Source organism: Heterodontus francisci, chromosome 11 (genome assembly GCF_036365525.1).
Source record: "Heterodontus francisci isolate sHetFra1 chromosome 11, sHetFra1.hap1, whole genome shotgun sequence".
Taxonomy (NCBI): domain Eukaryota; kingdom Metazoa; phylum Chordata; class Chondrichthyes; order Heterodontiformes; family Heterodontidae; genus Heterodontus; species Heterodontus francisci.
The window spans coordinates 104353085-104368220 of record NC_090381.1 but is presented as its reverse complement, the minus strand read 5'-3'; the positions used below and the strand labels follow the sequence as shown (position 1 = coordinate 104368220).

Here is a 15136-nt window from a genome sequence, read left to right as displayed (position 1 = left end):
CCTTGATTCACAGTGCAGGGAGTTTGGTTCACTTGCTGCAGACTAATATCAGAAGCTTTGAGAGATTACTGTCAATCTAGAATTTTTGAAAATGTAAATACTCAGAATTTGTGTCACCAAAAAGACAGGAAGCGGTTGCAAAATGTATCCGAAAGCAAATGACTCACTCGCTAACTCGTCTCACATCAGCACAAAAATAAATTACTGTGCTGTGGCTGTGAATTTAGAGCTGCTTTGCACTGAGTGCTGGTCAACAAGTGATCAGCATTGTGATTCGTTTACAAATCATAATTTATGTCGTTTGACAGCAATTTAATATCCAACAGTCCAGCAATGAGTTACAGCTAGAAATGTTAATTTCATGCTAGAAATGGCGACTAAAGGTTTCAGGGCTTCAAATTATTCCTTAGTACCGATGGGTGACAGCCTAGCATCACTGTCAGCCATTCTCCTATCTGCTATTTTAACAAAGGTAAGAAATGCATGCCCAGACTTTAGGCCTGTTTGTCAGGCCTACTAAGTCCTTAAGATGGCAGGCAGGAAGCATGTGCATCAGCAGCTAAATTGGGGAACAGCATGAGGCCTCCTTTACCCATGCCTGAAAGTTTTGTATATGCAGTTAAGGGTCATGTTTATAGTCCTCTCTCTAAGATTGAGCTACCCTGAGGAGGCAGCCCTCAGAGAAATAGACCTCGAGATCCATAGCACCAAAGAATAATTTACCTCCCTCACTGTCCCCCTACCGACTGCCATTGTACCTTATTCTCCACTTCCCCTACCCCTCACTCCCCACTGGCTTCGTCTATCCTGGTGCTAGGCCCTATCCTACCCTGGATCCTGAAACTGAGGGGCACTGTAATGCTTTTATAACCAGGGCCGAGGCCCAAAACCGGGAGCCTTGGGCATCTCCATTTTGGTGCAGGGTATTCACCTTGCACCCTGTCCATCACGATGCCACCCTTCCCCACCATCCCCTGCTCCCATCCCCAAATGGGTGGTCCTGAATTTTTGGGCCCCCGTGTTTTCGGCAGGTTAAGATCTCCACTAAGAATACATTGGGTGTTCATCAGGTGTCAGTGCTTTTAGCCTTTGCACAGTGGGTTCTGATAAAATGACAAGCTTGGGCTATAATTAGTGTCGTATGAAAAGCATTGATATTTCTTACTTATAAAGGACTTAACACACAACATCTGTTGCCATGAATGTACAGATAGATAGGAGGCCATCTGGCAAACTAGCTGAAAGCAAATGTTGTGCAGAAAGCTGTCTCATGAGTGTTAACAGAGCATTTGTTTTTACAAAGTGTGTTTATAATGAGGTTGTTGTGTACATAATATAAAATGTAGATAAAACAGTTGACAAAATTAAATTTTGATTTGGTCCGTCAGGCATCTGGTAGTTCCAGAAACCCTTCGGCCATGTTTGAGAATCTTATAGCAAATAAAAACTGAAGCATCTCCTTACCCAATATGCTGGGCACTCTTTATTTCTTGCTCTCTCTCTTTGTCTCTCTGTCTCTTGTAGGTAAGCCTGGGCAGTTTGATTTTAATCCACTGTAGGTCAAGGAAGCCATTTTAATACTAACATGTGACTAAAGAAGCCATTTTATATCTTGTATTAACTACTAAGTAGTAACCAGTCATGAAGCAGTAATGAACCTTGATTGAGTTATAAGTAATGAATCAATAATCGTATTAGAAAGAGTGGCTTGTCATTTAAAGTTTAAGTTTAATTACTGTACGTTTATTTGTCTGTGTGAGAAAGTGCAGTTTCAGCTAAGACTGTGCAACACTGGGATAGTACAACATGGCCTTGCAGAGTCTGGCTTAGTGAATAGATAAGCTGTTCAAAATCAGATTAAGAGACAGTGTGAAGCATCTCCATTGTATTCCTGTCTGAGATACTTAGGTCAGGTGGCCACTCGAGAAAAACATGATTCAGAACCAATCAAATTTACCTAGCAACAGCTAGAGCCAATTATTAAATTAACAATAGTCTGACACTGAGGTGGTGTGATGGTTAACCAGGGGTTAAAAACCAGGGCTCCATAAGGGTTCATTGCCAGCAAAATTCTGAAGATTCTCTTGCCAAGATTCAAGTGTCAATTTCAAGTCGGTTCAAGTCCGCGACGGAGCCTTGAGAAAGTGAATCCTGCCCTACACTTCAACAGACTGTGCAAACTGGCTGAAGCTGTACAAGTCATTGTCCTAACTTTATTAAGTATACCTCTTTCCTTTAATAAACTTTCTAAAATTTACCATACAAATAGTCTTGTTTTTTGCCTTAATTGGTTAAGTCTTGCATGAACAAAAGTACATTTATTAAGTCACTTAGGAATTTCTGGCAAATTGGCTGAAATAAATCAGGAAATTAATTAAGTTACAGATAACAAAATTAGATAACACTCTTCCTTTGTTCTTTTCTTTCTCTCCCTCTCTGTCTCTCTTTCTCATTCTTCCTCTCTGTCACCCTCTCTCTACTTCATTCTTTCTTTCTCGTTCTCTGTCTCTCTTGCTGTCTTCTCTCTCTCTCTCTATCTTCCTCTCTCTGTCTCTGTCTTTCTCTGTTGGCCTCTCTCACTCTCAGTGCCTCTCTTTCTGTCTCCCTCTTTCACCATCTCTGTCTCTCTCTCTCGCTATCCCTCCCCCCTCCCCCTCTATGTCTCTCTCTGTCCCTCCTTCTTTCTCTCTCTCCCTCTCTTTCTCTATTTATATCTGTTCCTTGTGCTCTTGATCTCTCTCTGTCTCTCTCTGTACTGCAGTGACAGCTCAAACACCTAAGTCCAGATGTTTCATGTGAAGGTTGGCAAGAGTCAAAGTTTGGGGAGCCTCAAGTGTCTACAAAGCTAGAGTTAGGAGTCACATAGCTGACAGAGCACATCCTCTGCACATCCAGTAAGGAGCACCTTGCCCATTAGACATTGGCTTGTAGCGTTACTGTGAATTGAACAGGGAAAATCCCAGCTCCCATCGACTTCTGATGAGTGTATACCGTAGCCTTAAGCTTGAAGCTATAGGAATACTTAGTAGAATTGGCATTCAACATAAGTTATTATTTTGCAGTCAGCGCTGGGAGAGGTCAGAGGCAGAATTCACAATAGCTTTCAGGGCACTATGAGAACTTTTGATTCATTCAATTCTTTCTCTTCAACATCATAGCTGAGCTTTTCTTTCCACTTAACCCGTCTCCCATCTGGTGAATCTGTGCTGTACCTGATATATCTTCCCTGAGGTCCGGTACCCAGAATCTCTTGGGAGTGCAGGATTTGGGAATCACTCCACTGACATAGGTGTATGTTTAAACCTGAGTCTGTCTGTTGTTGATGTTCATGTTGGCAGCTTTCAAAGCTGATTACAGCAGATACTGCTGACAGAATCAGCAGAGATGAGCACATGCTGCTTTCAGCCTTTACCCCTACTGCTGGCAGCTGGGAGCTGCTGGGCATTAGCGGAGTGTCAGGTGGATGCACAGGGGAGCTTGGTGCCAGCAGAGGAACTGAAGGACATCCCCATCCACACTGCTGCAGAGGAAATTCCACACCGCCAGCGTTTAAGTCTCTTATTAAAATAAAGCAGAAAATTCTGGCCTATTTCCCAGTTACATAGTTGCCAACCTCCCCCCTCTCTTCCCCTCACCAGCAACCCAGGATTTACCTGGACTCTTCAGGAATTAAAGATTCATCTTTTGGGCATTACTGCAAGCAAAACCCAGGGGAAAAAAATCACTGGGGAATTTTTAAAAATTGCATGTTTTTATTTTCTTCAAACACTTCTGTTTGTTCGTTAGAAAAATATTGGAGTTGGAGAAAGGAGCTGGTTGACTGACAGTCAAGAATCATCCAATCAAATATTTTAGAGTCTTTTTGCTTCCAATTGGCTGTTGGAATATGGGACGGCGTGTGGATGGATGTGTTGGGTGCCCAATGGCGGGAGAGTGGGGGTTGGGGTGATTAGTGTCAGGAGGTCATATGATGAAGCCTCCAGAAATCTATTCAATTGAGAGTAGAGCAAGAAATTATTATAATCTGCCATTTTCTATAATCAACTGGCAGTTGTTGTCCATTCTGGCAGATGGCAGAGGCTCCAGTTGAATTTAAGTTGTTAATCTATGTAACAGTGCTGATTAACTTGTTGAAGTTGATGTGGAGTTGAGGTGTCAGCTTCCCCCGCTGCCTCCCCAAAATTAACATAATTAAAATGTATAATTATCCGAGAAGGACCAGGGCAGCAGTTGCATGGGAACACCATCACCTCAAAGTTGCCCTCCAAGTCACACACCATCCTGACATGGGAATACATCCAGCACACCGACTGCAGAAGTTCACGAATAAGGTCCATCACCACCTTCTTAAGGAGAATCTAGGAATTCGCAATAAATGCCCACCTTGCCAGCCACACTCACATCCCCAGAATTGATTTTTATGAATTAAATGTCAAAAATCAAGATTGCTTTGGGGTGTTAATGTCCCCCTGAAGCCCTCTGTAAAGAAATCTCTCACCATGGGTCCTTACATCACCTTTTAGACCTTTCCAAAACTGGCTGGAGCACGTGTGTCCAAGATGCCTATGTATCAGGCCTGAGATTCCCAAGGCCTGCTACTGACATGGAGAGTCACTTGCTAGGCTGTGTATTCCGAAATCACCTACATGTCCCCCATGAATTTTCTGTCGAGTCAAATGACGGGGATTGTGCTTGATTTCCCGATACATGCTCTGAACAAGAGAGGCCCTGCTCCAGACCGATATGGTAGATCCATCAATCATTAGGTAGGCCTGTCAATCAACTGCGACTGGAAAATCCTACTAGATTAAAAGAGAGAGCCTTGCCTTTATACAGCACCTTTCACAATCTCAGGACATTCCAAAGTACTTAGAGCCAATGAAGTATTTATGAAATGCTGTCACTGTTGTAATGTGGGAAACATGGTAGCCAATTTATGCACAGCAGGATTCCACAAGCGGCAAGGTAATGACTGGACAATCTGTTATTGATGATGTTGGTTGAGGGATAAACATTGGGCAGGTCACTAGGGAGAACGCTCCTGCTTTCCTTCAGAATAAGGCCATAGGATTTTTTTTATGCCCACCTGTAGAGAGCCTCACTTTAGCATCTCATCAAAATCATGGCACCTCCCTCATTACAACATACTGGAATTACTAACAGAGATCATGACCTCAAGACTCAAACCCACAAACTTCTGATTCAGAGACAAGAGTACAACCACTCTGCCACACTCTGTTTCTAGCAGCTGCTACCTGTCCCCTTTTGAAAGCTTCAATTAAATCTGCCTCCACCACACTCTCAGGTAACGCATTCCAGAACCTAAACAATCACTGCATAAAAAAGATTTTCCTTATGTTGTCTCAGGTTCTTTTGCCAATCACTTTAAATCAGTGTCCAAGGGGAAGGAATGTCTGGCTAACCTCATTTATTGACTTTTTTTGGCTTGCCCGAATGTTCCTAGAGACACAGCTATAATCACTTGTCATGGTATCCATCCCAGCTACTGTTATAGTTTTAGAGCTGCTTCCTGTCAGCAAAACCTTCTTGCATTTCTCAATTGCTTACTGGAAAGGGCCAGCACTCCTTTTTAAACCTCATGTCTTTTTTTAATAACATTTTCTTTGGATATTTAACCCATTTACACCAGCTTTATGAATCAGTGCCTCGGTAGGAGAGGAAGTGACAAAGAATGGGAGGGATCCAAATCATATTGGGAGAAAGCAGTCAAATCAGATTGGTCACAGTGCAATAATTGCACTGCATTGTTTCAATACTTTTAAGATATGTTGACATATATATGAGGGTGTTGAACCATAGTTATTAGTTTCCCAATATCCTGTTCCTCATCAGAAAAGTAGGACAGCAATGAAATATTTTGAAACATTTTCATTGCTCAGAAATGTGACACAGCAAGATAGCTGTAACTTTGTAAAATTTCATCATCAGGAAGTGGTATCTGAGATCCCAGTCATACATGTCAAGCAACTGACGTAGATATTCTGTGAAGAAAAACTGTTGGACATTCAGCCTATAATTAACAGATTTTATCATTAGCAATATATCATGCAGAGAATTGCCTGCACAAAATCAATAGGTAAAAAGACTGAAGAATTACAAACTTTCTGAAAAATTATGGAAAATTTCTGGGTGCTGCACTTTGGGGAGGAGGTGAAGGCTTTGGAGAGGGTGCAGAAAAGATTTATGAGAATGGTTCCAAGGGTGAGGGATTTCAGTTACGTGAATAGATTGGAGAATCTGGGATTGTTCTTAGAGCAGAGCAGATTGAGAGGAGATTTGATAAGAGTGTTCAAAATCATGAGGGGTCTAGACAGAGTAGATAGGAAGAAACTATTTCCACTGACAGAAGGGCCGTGAACTAGAGGACACTGATATAAGGTGAATGGCAAAAGAATGGCAATGACATGAGGAAAAGTTATTTTACACAGTGAGTGGTTAGGATCTGGAATGCACTGCCTGAGCGTGTGGTGGAGGCAGATTCAATCATGGCTTTGAAAAGGGAATTGGGTAAACACCTGAAGAGAAAAAATTTGCAGAGCTATGGGAAAGGGTGGAGTGTTGGACTAGGTGAGTTGCCAAATGGCCTCCTTCTGTGTTGTAACCATTCGATGATTCTATGGGCTGCATTTTAAGGAGCCTTTGACGTCAGGATCTGTGGCGGGGGTGGCGGGGGTGGCCTGAAGATGGCCCTAGATGAGGCCCGCCATGGACCTTGACGCCGGCACGGCTCGGCCTGATATTACTGGAGGCGGCAAGGCCTTGTGGCGGACCCCTGCCGCTCGGTGACGGGACCACAATCTAAATATATAAATAAATTAAAATAATTGAATTAATGAACCTTAATTAATTAATCCTCCTGAACTCCCGCCACATTCGTCAGCCCAGCGGCCAGCACTGCCTTGCCTTCAGATCCCCGTCTGGGTAAATGAGGCAGTGCACTTGTGGGGGAGGGGAGATTTGTTTATCAGTGCAGGGATGAGGGGAAATGAGGTCAAATCAACCTCATGGGTGTAGGGGATGGTGGGAAGGGTTGAAGTTGAAAGTTTGTACAGTTGGAGGGGGGGGAAGGTCAGATGGTAAAGGTGAGTGGGGGGGGTGGTGGGAGAGGGGCAAAAGAGATGTTATTATTTATTTCAATTCCATTTTGTAATATTTAAATTTCCCGGTAGGACTGACTACACTTTAAAGATGGCGCCAGCGCCTGCACAGAGGCAACTGACGCCATTGCCGGGGATGGACAGCCTGCCCCCTCCGCGTGATTGGGGGTATGTGGCAGGGGCGGGGTAGGGGGGCGGACGGCCTGCCCAGCTATTTAAACGAGCTGCCATACTTGGACTCATGCCAGCTGTTTGGCATGCGGCCCACACGATGTTTTTCGCCCGCTGCCAATTTTGGCAGGGGGTTTATAGAATTCAGCCCTATGATTCAATTCTATGTATGAAAGAATTGGCATTTATAAAGAGCCTTTCAAAACCTCAAAATGTTCCTACGCAATTTACAACCAGTGGAAGTACCTGTGAAGTGTAGTCACTTTTGTAGTAAGAATAGCAGCAACCAATTTGTGCACAGCAAGCTCCCACAAACAGCAGTGAGATAAATAGCCAGAACATCTTTTCTAAGGTATTGGTTGAGAGATAAATCTAGGACAGGATACTGGGAAGAGCTCCCCTGCTTTTATTCAAATAGTACTGCGGTATCTTTTGCATCTACCTGAGAGGATGAAGTCTCACCTAAGTCTTGCATGGATTTAAATGAATTTTGCTGGCAGAACAGTTAAGAAATTTGATTTGATTTGAATAAATTTAATAAATAAAATTGACAAGATTAGTTCTGATCAAGGAGATGTATTCAGCATTTTTAATCTCAACCTTCCATGTTAAAAATGTGAAGCTCTTTCAAACAACTGAAGAGGAAAGCACAGGATCATGAGGCATGGAAAAGTGAGCAAAGGGCCTTGGGCAGATCATCACTATTGCTACTACTTCTACGTACCTGTACCTTGCCTTCTCGCTGCAGTATCATAGCTGGATCATTGCAGTGCCCAGTACACTAGTCTCAACTGCCGTTGCCTGGCAACCCATCCCAGATTTTGATATTCCCTTACATTTACCCTAAACCTCACCCTTTACAACCCTGAACCTGAGCCTTCCTGCTCTGCTGCACTGACATATGGGTAAGTACTGAGCAGTTCCAATTTATGCTGTCTTAATTAGACCAGGAACTTCAAATGTATTTCAAGGGATACGCAGTTAATGCACTTATCTGAAAGTCCTCTCATTCCTATTCATACAGAAGGGCTAAATTGTTTAAAATAAATGGGTTAACACCATAGAGGAGTTACATACAACTGCATTTGGAGAAAAACTCGCATTTATATAGCGCCTTTCTCAACCTCAGGATGTGCCAAAGCACTTTACAGCCAAAACAGTACTTTTGAAGTGCAGTCATTGTTGTAGTGTAGGAAATGTGGCTGGCAATTTGCATATAGCAAGGTCCCATAAACAGTAGTATGGTAATGAGCACACAGTCTGCTTTTTAGTGATATTGCTTTCCCCTACCCTTTTTTGAGATAGAGCCATGGGATCTTGTACATCAAGCAGGCCCTCACAGTTTAATATACTATCTGAAAGATGTCACCTCTGACAGCACAGCACTCTCTTAATATTGGATTGGGGGACCAACCAGAATTGGTTTGCTCAAACTTCATGGAGTGGGACTTCAACCCACAAACCACAGCCAGAGCTAACATTGCCAAGAACATGCTAACGGTGCCCCATTTCCCGGCACCATGTATTCAAGGTCTAGATTTAAAAAGGGGAAGAGGAAGAAAGCTGCAGGGAAATTAAAAAGCAGAACTTGAACTATTCACAGGAATGCAGTAAGATTTGTTGACAGCTAACCTTCCTTATTAGGGCAAAAAGAATACAACCAAACTTAAAAGACTGTAAAATGGAAATGTGTAAGTATTGTTCCTCTGCAGCTGTTGTGAAATCTTGTTTACTGACTGTCTTATTTGTCTGGAACCTGCCCCCTTTTTATTTTGCTGGTATATTTTAGTCAAAATCAAGCAGCTTTCTTTTTCATGATGTGTGGATTCTAAGGAAAAGCCTGCAAGATACTCACTGCAATGAAGGAATAACTTAACTTTTAAAGAGAAAATTAGCTGTCTAGTTAGCTCTGGACACTGATCAGTTTGTGCTTCAGGCATGGGGCTGTGAAATTTGTACATGTGTCTGCGTGGTTTTGACAATTCACTAGCTTTTCTTTACTTCTCTGCAGCATATGGCACTCCTGATATGGTGTACCCTGGTAACTGTTGCTGTGTGTGGGTGGAGACTGCACTGTTGACCACACTGCTATTACTCAGATAAATAGCAGTGCAAGAAGTCCTGGGGTGGAAGTAGAGCTGTAATTGATTTCAAGCAGGAGGATAGACGTCAGCGAGCAGCTGTCCAACATATCTATTCACTTCGAGATAACCTGAAACGTGAGTGTTGGCTTTTACCCTGTGTTGAATATACCATAATGTTAAGTAGGCTGCTCTTTTGAACTCGAAAAGGATTGCTGATTAACTTGTATTATTGATCGTTGGAAGCTGGACGCTGACATGGATTTTAGAATCAACGACTCTCACAGGATCGAAGCAGGACATTTGGCCCATCGTGCCTGGGCTGGTTCTTTGAAAGATCTTCCGTATAGTCCCACTTCTCCTGCTGTTTCCACATATTCCTGCAAAATTTACCTTTCCAATTCCCTTTCGAAAGTTAGAATTGAATCTGCTTCTGCCACCCTTTAAGGCAGTGCATTCTAGATCATTATAATTCACCTTGTAAAAACAAATATATCTGCTCATCTCCCTTCTGGCTCTTTTGTCAATTAGCTGAAATCTGTATCCTTTGGCAACTGAGCCTCCCATCATTGGAAACAGCTTCTCAGGTCGAACTCAAGTGAACTTGTCTTTGTTTCTGAAATTCAATGTTCCTCACCTTTCTGGAATGTTCCAGAAGCCTGTATTTTGTCATATTCTTTCCTACTAGACAGCTTAACATTTGTTTTGAAATCGCGATATGAGTAACGAATGACTTAACATGTATCGTGTGGCATGCCATTATCAGCTGTGGCATCCCACTTATTTTCAACATCACAATTAATAAGCAGAACAGCGGTTTCCATACAAATGGCTTTGTGCGCTTCTTAATATTGACCCAGCTCTGACACCAGCTCTCCCAGCTGTTAGATCGCATTGTTGCGACGACGACAACCATTTTACATCTGGAAAGCTGGTTAACTGGCCAAAAGCTGCAGTGAAAAGACTGAAGAGAGTAGGAGGGAGAGCAGAGGAGGTGCATCAAGATGTCCATGGTTAGATGATGCCAACCTTGGCTCCAGCGGAACCTGTTGGCTGGGGGAGAAAGCGAAGACCGAGTGAAGTAGGAAGTTTCACAATCTCAAGGTCCTGGTAAAGAATGTGTTAAAAGCATCAGCTCCTACTAAATCTGTGACCTCTACCACCCAGAAAGACAAGGGCAGCAGGTGCATAGGAACATCTCCAAATTCCCGTCCAAGTTGCACACCATACTAACTTGGAAATATATCGCCTTCCCTGCATCGTCATGGGGTAAAAATCCTGGAACTCCCGCCCTGGCAGCACTGTGAATGTACCTGCAACAAATGGACTGCAGAGGATCAAAAAGGTGGATCAAGGGATGGACAATAAATTCTGGCCTAGCCAGGGATGCTCACATCCCATGAGCAAATGAAAAAAAGGGATTCTGTCTGTCAATATCTCCCCTTATCGGCACTAAAATTTAACCAGCTGCGTGTTTAACAGGGTTGCCTCTCTTCACCTTACCTAAGCTTCTGACCAGTTACTGGAACCATTGGCGTGTTCAACACTTTGCCACCATTTAACATTGCACTTTGAACTAAAGTGCTTGGAAGCTGAGAGAACATGAATGTGTGATGACTGCTTCAGTCACTACAACTGTTAGAGTTGTTCTAATCCGCAAACCCAGTTGTTGAAGGATAGTACAAGAGCTATTCTTTACTCGGTGTTACATTTACTTACAGAGTGAAACATTACAAGCTTTCACCACCTAGCTCAACTACACCACAATTTCAGTAAGTATCTCTTTATATGTGCTCAAGTGAAACCCCAATTAATGCCCTTCACCTACATATTATTAAACACTGTTAATAGACAATTAACAAGAGAAACCAGCTGAACACTTCCTTCATCTGGGAACTGGGTGATACAGTGTATTGGATCTCTGAGATTTGGGTTCTGCTCCATTCCAGACTAATGAGATGAAAGTCTCCTCTCTGTCAGATATAAGAGCTGCCAAGAGTTGGGATAGTTTCAACGGGTTGTCTTGGACCTATGATACAAAATTGTAATTATGCACCAATTCACTCAGTGAGGCCACAAGGTGAGGAATTGGGAAAAAAATACGTGAGGAGGTAGGGGGTGCATGTTCTTGGGTGAGAGATAAAGTGCGATGTTACTACAGAGTCGAGAGGGCTTTATGCTATATCTGGTTTTACTTTACTTGACCCTGTTTGATGTTGATACTGAGTGCCTGAAGTGGGATTGATTCCATTTCCCAGGATTAACCTTCCTCACCATGCTCTGTGCAACTTGTTTCTTTAAATAAAAGTAATTAATTGATATGTCTGAGAGCTGTGAACATGCATTATGTAAACACAAATCTTTCTTTCTCATTTAACATAAAGTAAAGAAATTAAGAAATTACATTTCCATAACATCTTACAGGACATCCTAAAGTGCTTTACATCTAATGAAGTACTTTTGAAGTGTGGTCACTGTTGTAATGTGGGAAACAGAGCAGGCAGTTTGCACACAGCAAGCTCCCACAAACAGCAATGTGATAATGCCAAATAATCTGTTTTAGCAACATTGATTGTGGGATAAATATTAGCTGGGACAGAGGGGAGATCTCCCCTGCTCTTCTTTTGACATAGTGCTGTGGGATCTTTTACATCCACCTGAGAGAGCAGATGGGGCCTGTATACTGTACTGGGAGTGTTGGCTTGGATCAGGTGCTCATGTCTTTAGATTGGAGCTTGAACCCACAACCTTCTGACTCAGAGACTGAAGCATGACTGGCACATATATTACTGGTGACTAATAAAATATCTGATGCTGTTTCCAACAGAAACAAGAAGATGCCGACCACCGCTGTCCCTCACGAGAGTTCTACCATCCCCAGCACATTGTCCATGAATGCATCAAATGGATCTCTCTGCCCTGTAAATGATGAGTATAAATACTTGGTCTACTCCACCATGTATAGCATTGTGTTTGCAGTTGGCCTGCTGTCAAACATATTGGCTCTGTTCGTGTTCTACCGCATCGCTAAGAGGAAGAATGCCACCACTGTCTACCTAATGAATCTGGCTGTCGCTGACCTCCTCTTTGTCCTCAGCCTTCCCTTGCGGATTGTCTATTATCTTAGAAATGGTGACTGGCCATTCAGAGATTTTCTGTGCCGGATCTCCACCTACATTTTCTATGTCAGCATGTACTGTAGCATTTTTTTTCTGACTTGTTTGAGCATATCTCGCTACTTGTCCATTGCGCACCATGCAAGGCATCAAAGAGTGTTCACTTTCCGGCGATGCATAATAACATGCGTCAGCGTCTGGATATTTGTATGCGTGACAGCAGCACCCTTCCTCAGAACAGGAAGCCAGGACTTCAACGGCAAAATCAAATGCTTTGAGCCTGTGCACGTGATTTCCTGGAGTCGCATCGCAAAAATGAACTACTTTGCACTGGCCATTGGATTCCTCGTCCCTTTCACAATCATTCTCATCTGTTACTCTCTGATAATAAAGCACTTAATGGGAGTCAGTTGGGAGTCAAAGCGAGTCAAAAGGGACATTGCCATGATCATGTTAGTTCTGGGGGTGTTTTTTGTCTGCTTTCTTCCCTATCATGTGCAAAGAACAGTGCACTTGCATTTCCTGGTGCACCATCACAATAACTGTGACCTTGAAAACATCCTGCGTAAGTCTGTTGTGGCTACATTGTGCCTGGCTGTGGCTAACAGTTGTTTCGATCCCCTGCTTTACATTTTTGTGGGGCAAGGATTTAGGACATTTGTTAAAGCTTGGCTGAAGAAAAAGGAAGCCAGTACCATGTATAGCTCTTCCAGTAGCAAGCTTTTCGTTAGTGTGTCTTTTGTTCAGCAGGGCAGGGAACTGGAGCTGTCATCCACAGCACAAATAAAGGCAAGCCAAACTTTAATCGATGGAGGAGATATGGGAGACCATAATGTGTCAAGTGAAGCAGAAAATGTATAGAACACCAAGCAAAACAGTTCGCAGTAACTTCTCAACATTCTCCATCATTCTAGTTAGATTAGGAGAGAATTTTGTTTTTGGGCAGGGCAATCAAGGCTGACAAAGATCTTGTAAAAAGTGTTTTTAGCAGAAACCAGCAGTGTAGCATGATGGCGACAATTGAGAGAATTTGGATTTTTCCACAATTCCCCAGATGCCCACAGACCAATCTTGCCTGTACCGTCAAACAGAGGTGTCAAGACGTGTGAGGTGAGGGGGAGGAGGAGAATTTGAATGGACTGCCATGTTCTATTGGTCGTACAGCCACATAAGCAGAGGCCGTGGTAGGGTGTGGCTTTACAAAGAAGGAAGACCAAGGTAACTCCTTAATCGGATACGTTAAAATGCTTTGAAATGTAAAAAAGACTAACACATAAATACTTTTCTCTTACCTGTCTGGTCATTCTCATGTTTCAGCGCTCCAAAGATATTTAATCAAATACCTTTGTTGACCTTTTAAAGAATTTTTTCAACTGTGTTATGAGGAAAACTCACTATGTGCTTTTGTTATAAGCTATACAAGGCCAGGAGTTCCAAGGTTGAATACCCTGTCTGTGGTGATGCTGCTGATTGCCACTAGCAGTTGGGTGGAAGAAGGTGAACATGGACTATAAATGTCAGCATAGACCTGTTGGGCTGAATGGCCTGTTTCTGTGCTATAATATCAATGTAATTCTACGTATTGCTATGCAAAAGTGCTACCATCCACAAGTCATTGCCAGACATTGGGGGGGTGAATAAGTTACAAATGAAGAATGAATCATTGTCTAAATGATGTGAGGACTAAGGACGGAGGAGAAATGACAAGCAGAGCAAAAGGAGCCCAGACCCCAAAAACATTAGTCAGGCCTACACCACAGAGAGGAACAAACAAAATGAAAACATGTCATTCTGTCACAGAATTAAACACTGTTGCCCTATCAGCAGTATGCACCAATTAATGATGTACGATGTCCAATCAGTGCCTTTTTTCTGAAATGCTACAAATGTAACTGAAAAAGTATTATTTTGTATAATTGTGACACAGATCATTACTCAATTATTTAAATATATTGTCAATTTAAAAAGATTGATGCACTTTTTTCTAATTGTTCCTGTAATATGAAAGTGTCATGTATTTGTTTTATAAATGTGACATCTAAAATATTGTTGCTTCCTTGTGTAATTTATTATATAGTTTTATCAGAAAGGTCATAGACCTGAAAAGTTAACTCTGTTTCTCTCTCCAAGGATGCTGAGTATTTCCAGAACTTTCAGCTTTTATTTCTGAATGTTTGAGTGACTGCTTGAAAGTTATGCAATAAAAATAGTTTCTGGACACAGACCACAGGGGATGAACTTTGATTTAGGTGTTCCACCACACAGGAGGGGTGTGAAACAGGCTGACAATTCGGTATCATCTGTTATGCACAGCTGCTGAAGTACAACTTCATTACTCCCGCCCCTGCACACACATTCCTTTGCAGCTCCGCACTCCTTTCTAATTTGATATTACTGAGCTAAATAACATACACCACACTGACAAGAAGAGAAAAGAAGTATAAGTAGAAAGATCAGGGACTGCTAAAGACATAATTGAAAGGTAGGAGGCTTCTCGAGGGAGGGACAAAGATGGCAGGGTGGATAGTTTGAGGGCGTTCCAGGGTGTAGCAACACAAGTAGATCAGATTTTTGTTTTTTACATAGAATATACAGCACAGAATCAGTCCAACTAATCTGTGCTGCTTTTAATATGCCACACCGGATCTCC

At 42.4% G+C, this 15136-nt stretch overlaps 1 protein-coding gene across 2 annotated transcripts; it reads left to right on the top strand.

The window, feature by feature from the left end:
- The first annotated feature begins 8783 nt into the window (after positions 1 to 8783).
- Positions 8784 to 14532, top strand: LOC137375443 (cysteinyl leukotriene receptor 1-like). Of its 2 annotated transcripts, XM_068042674.1 has the most exons (4): positions 8784 to 8980; positions 9301 to 9508; positions 11092 to 11142; positions 12198 to 14532. In XM_068042674.1, exon 4 carries the CDS (start codon positions 12208 to 12210, stop codon positions 13345 to 13347), a length of 1140 nt encoding a protein of 379 aa, XP_067898775.1. In that variant the 5' UTR covers positions 8784 to 8980; positions 9301 to 9508; positions 11092 to 11142; positions 12198 to 12207; the 3' UTR covers positions 13348 to 14532. The 2 variants fall into 2 exon arrangements, with proteins under 2 accessions (XP_067898775.1, XP_067898774.1); XM_068042673.1 differs by lacking the exon at positions 11092 to 11142 and having other exon boundaries at positions 8790 to 8980.
- The last annotated feature ends 604 nt before the right edge of the window (positions 14533 to 15136 follow it).

Coding starts and splice junctions, on each gene's coding strand:
- LOC137375443 (XM_068042674.1), top strand. CDS start 12,208: ATGCCGACCACCGCTGTCCCTCACGAGAGTTCTACCATCCCCAGCACA.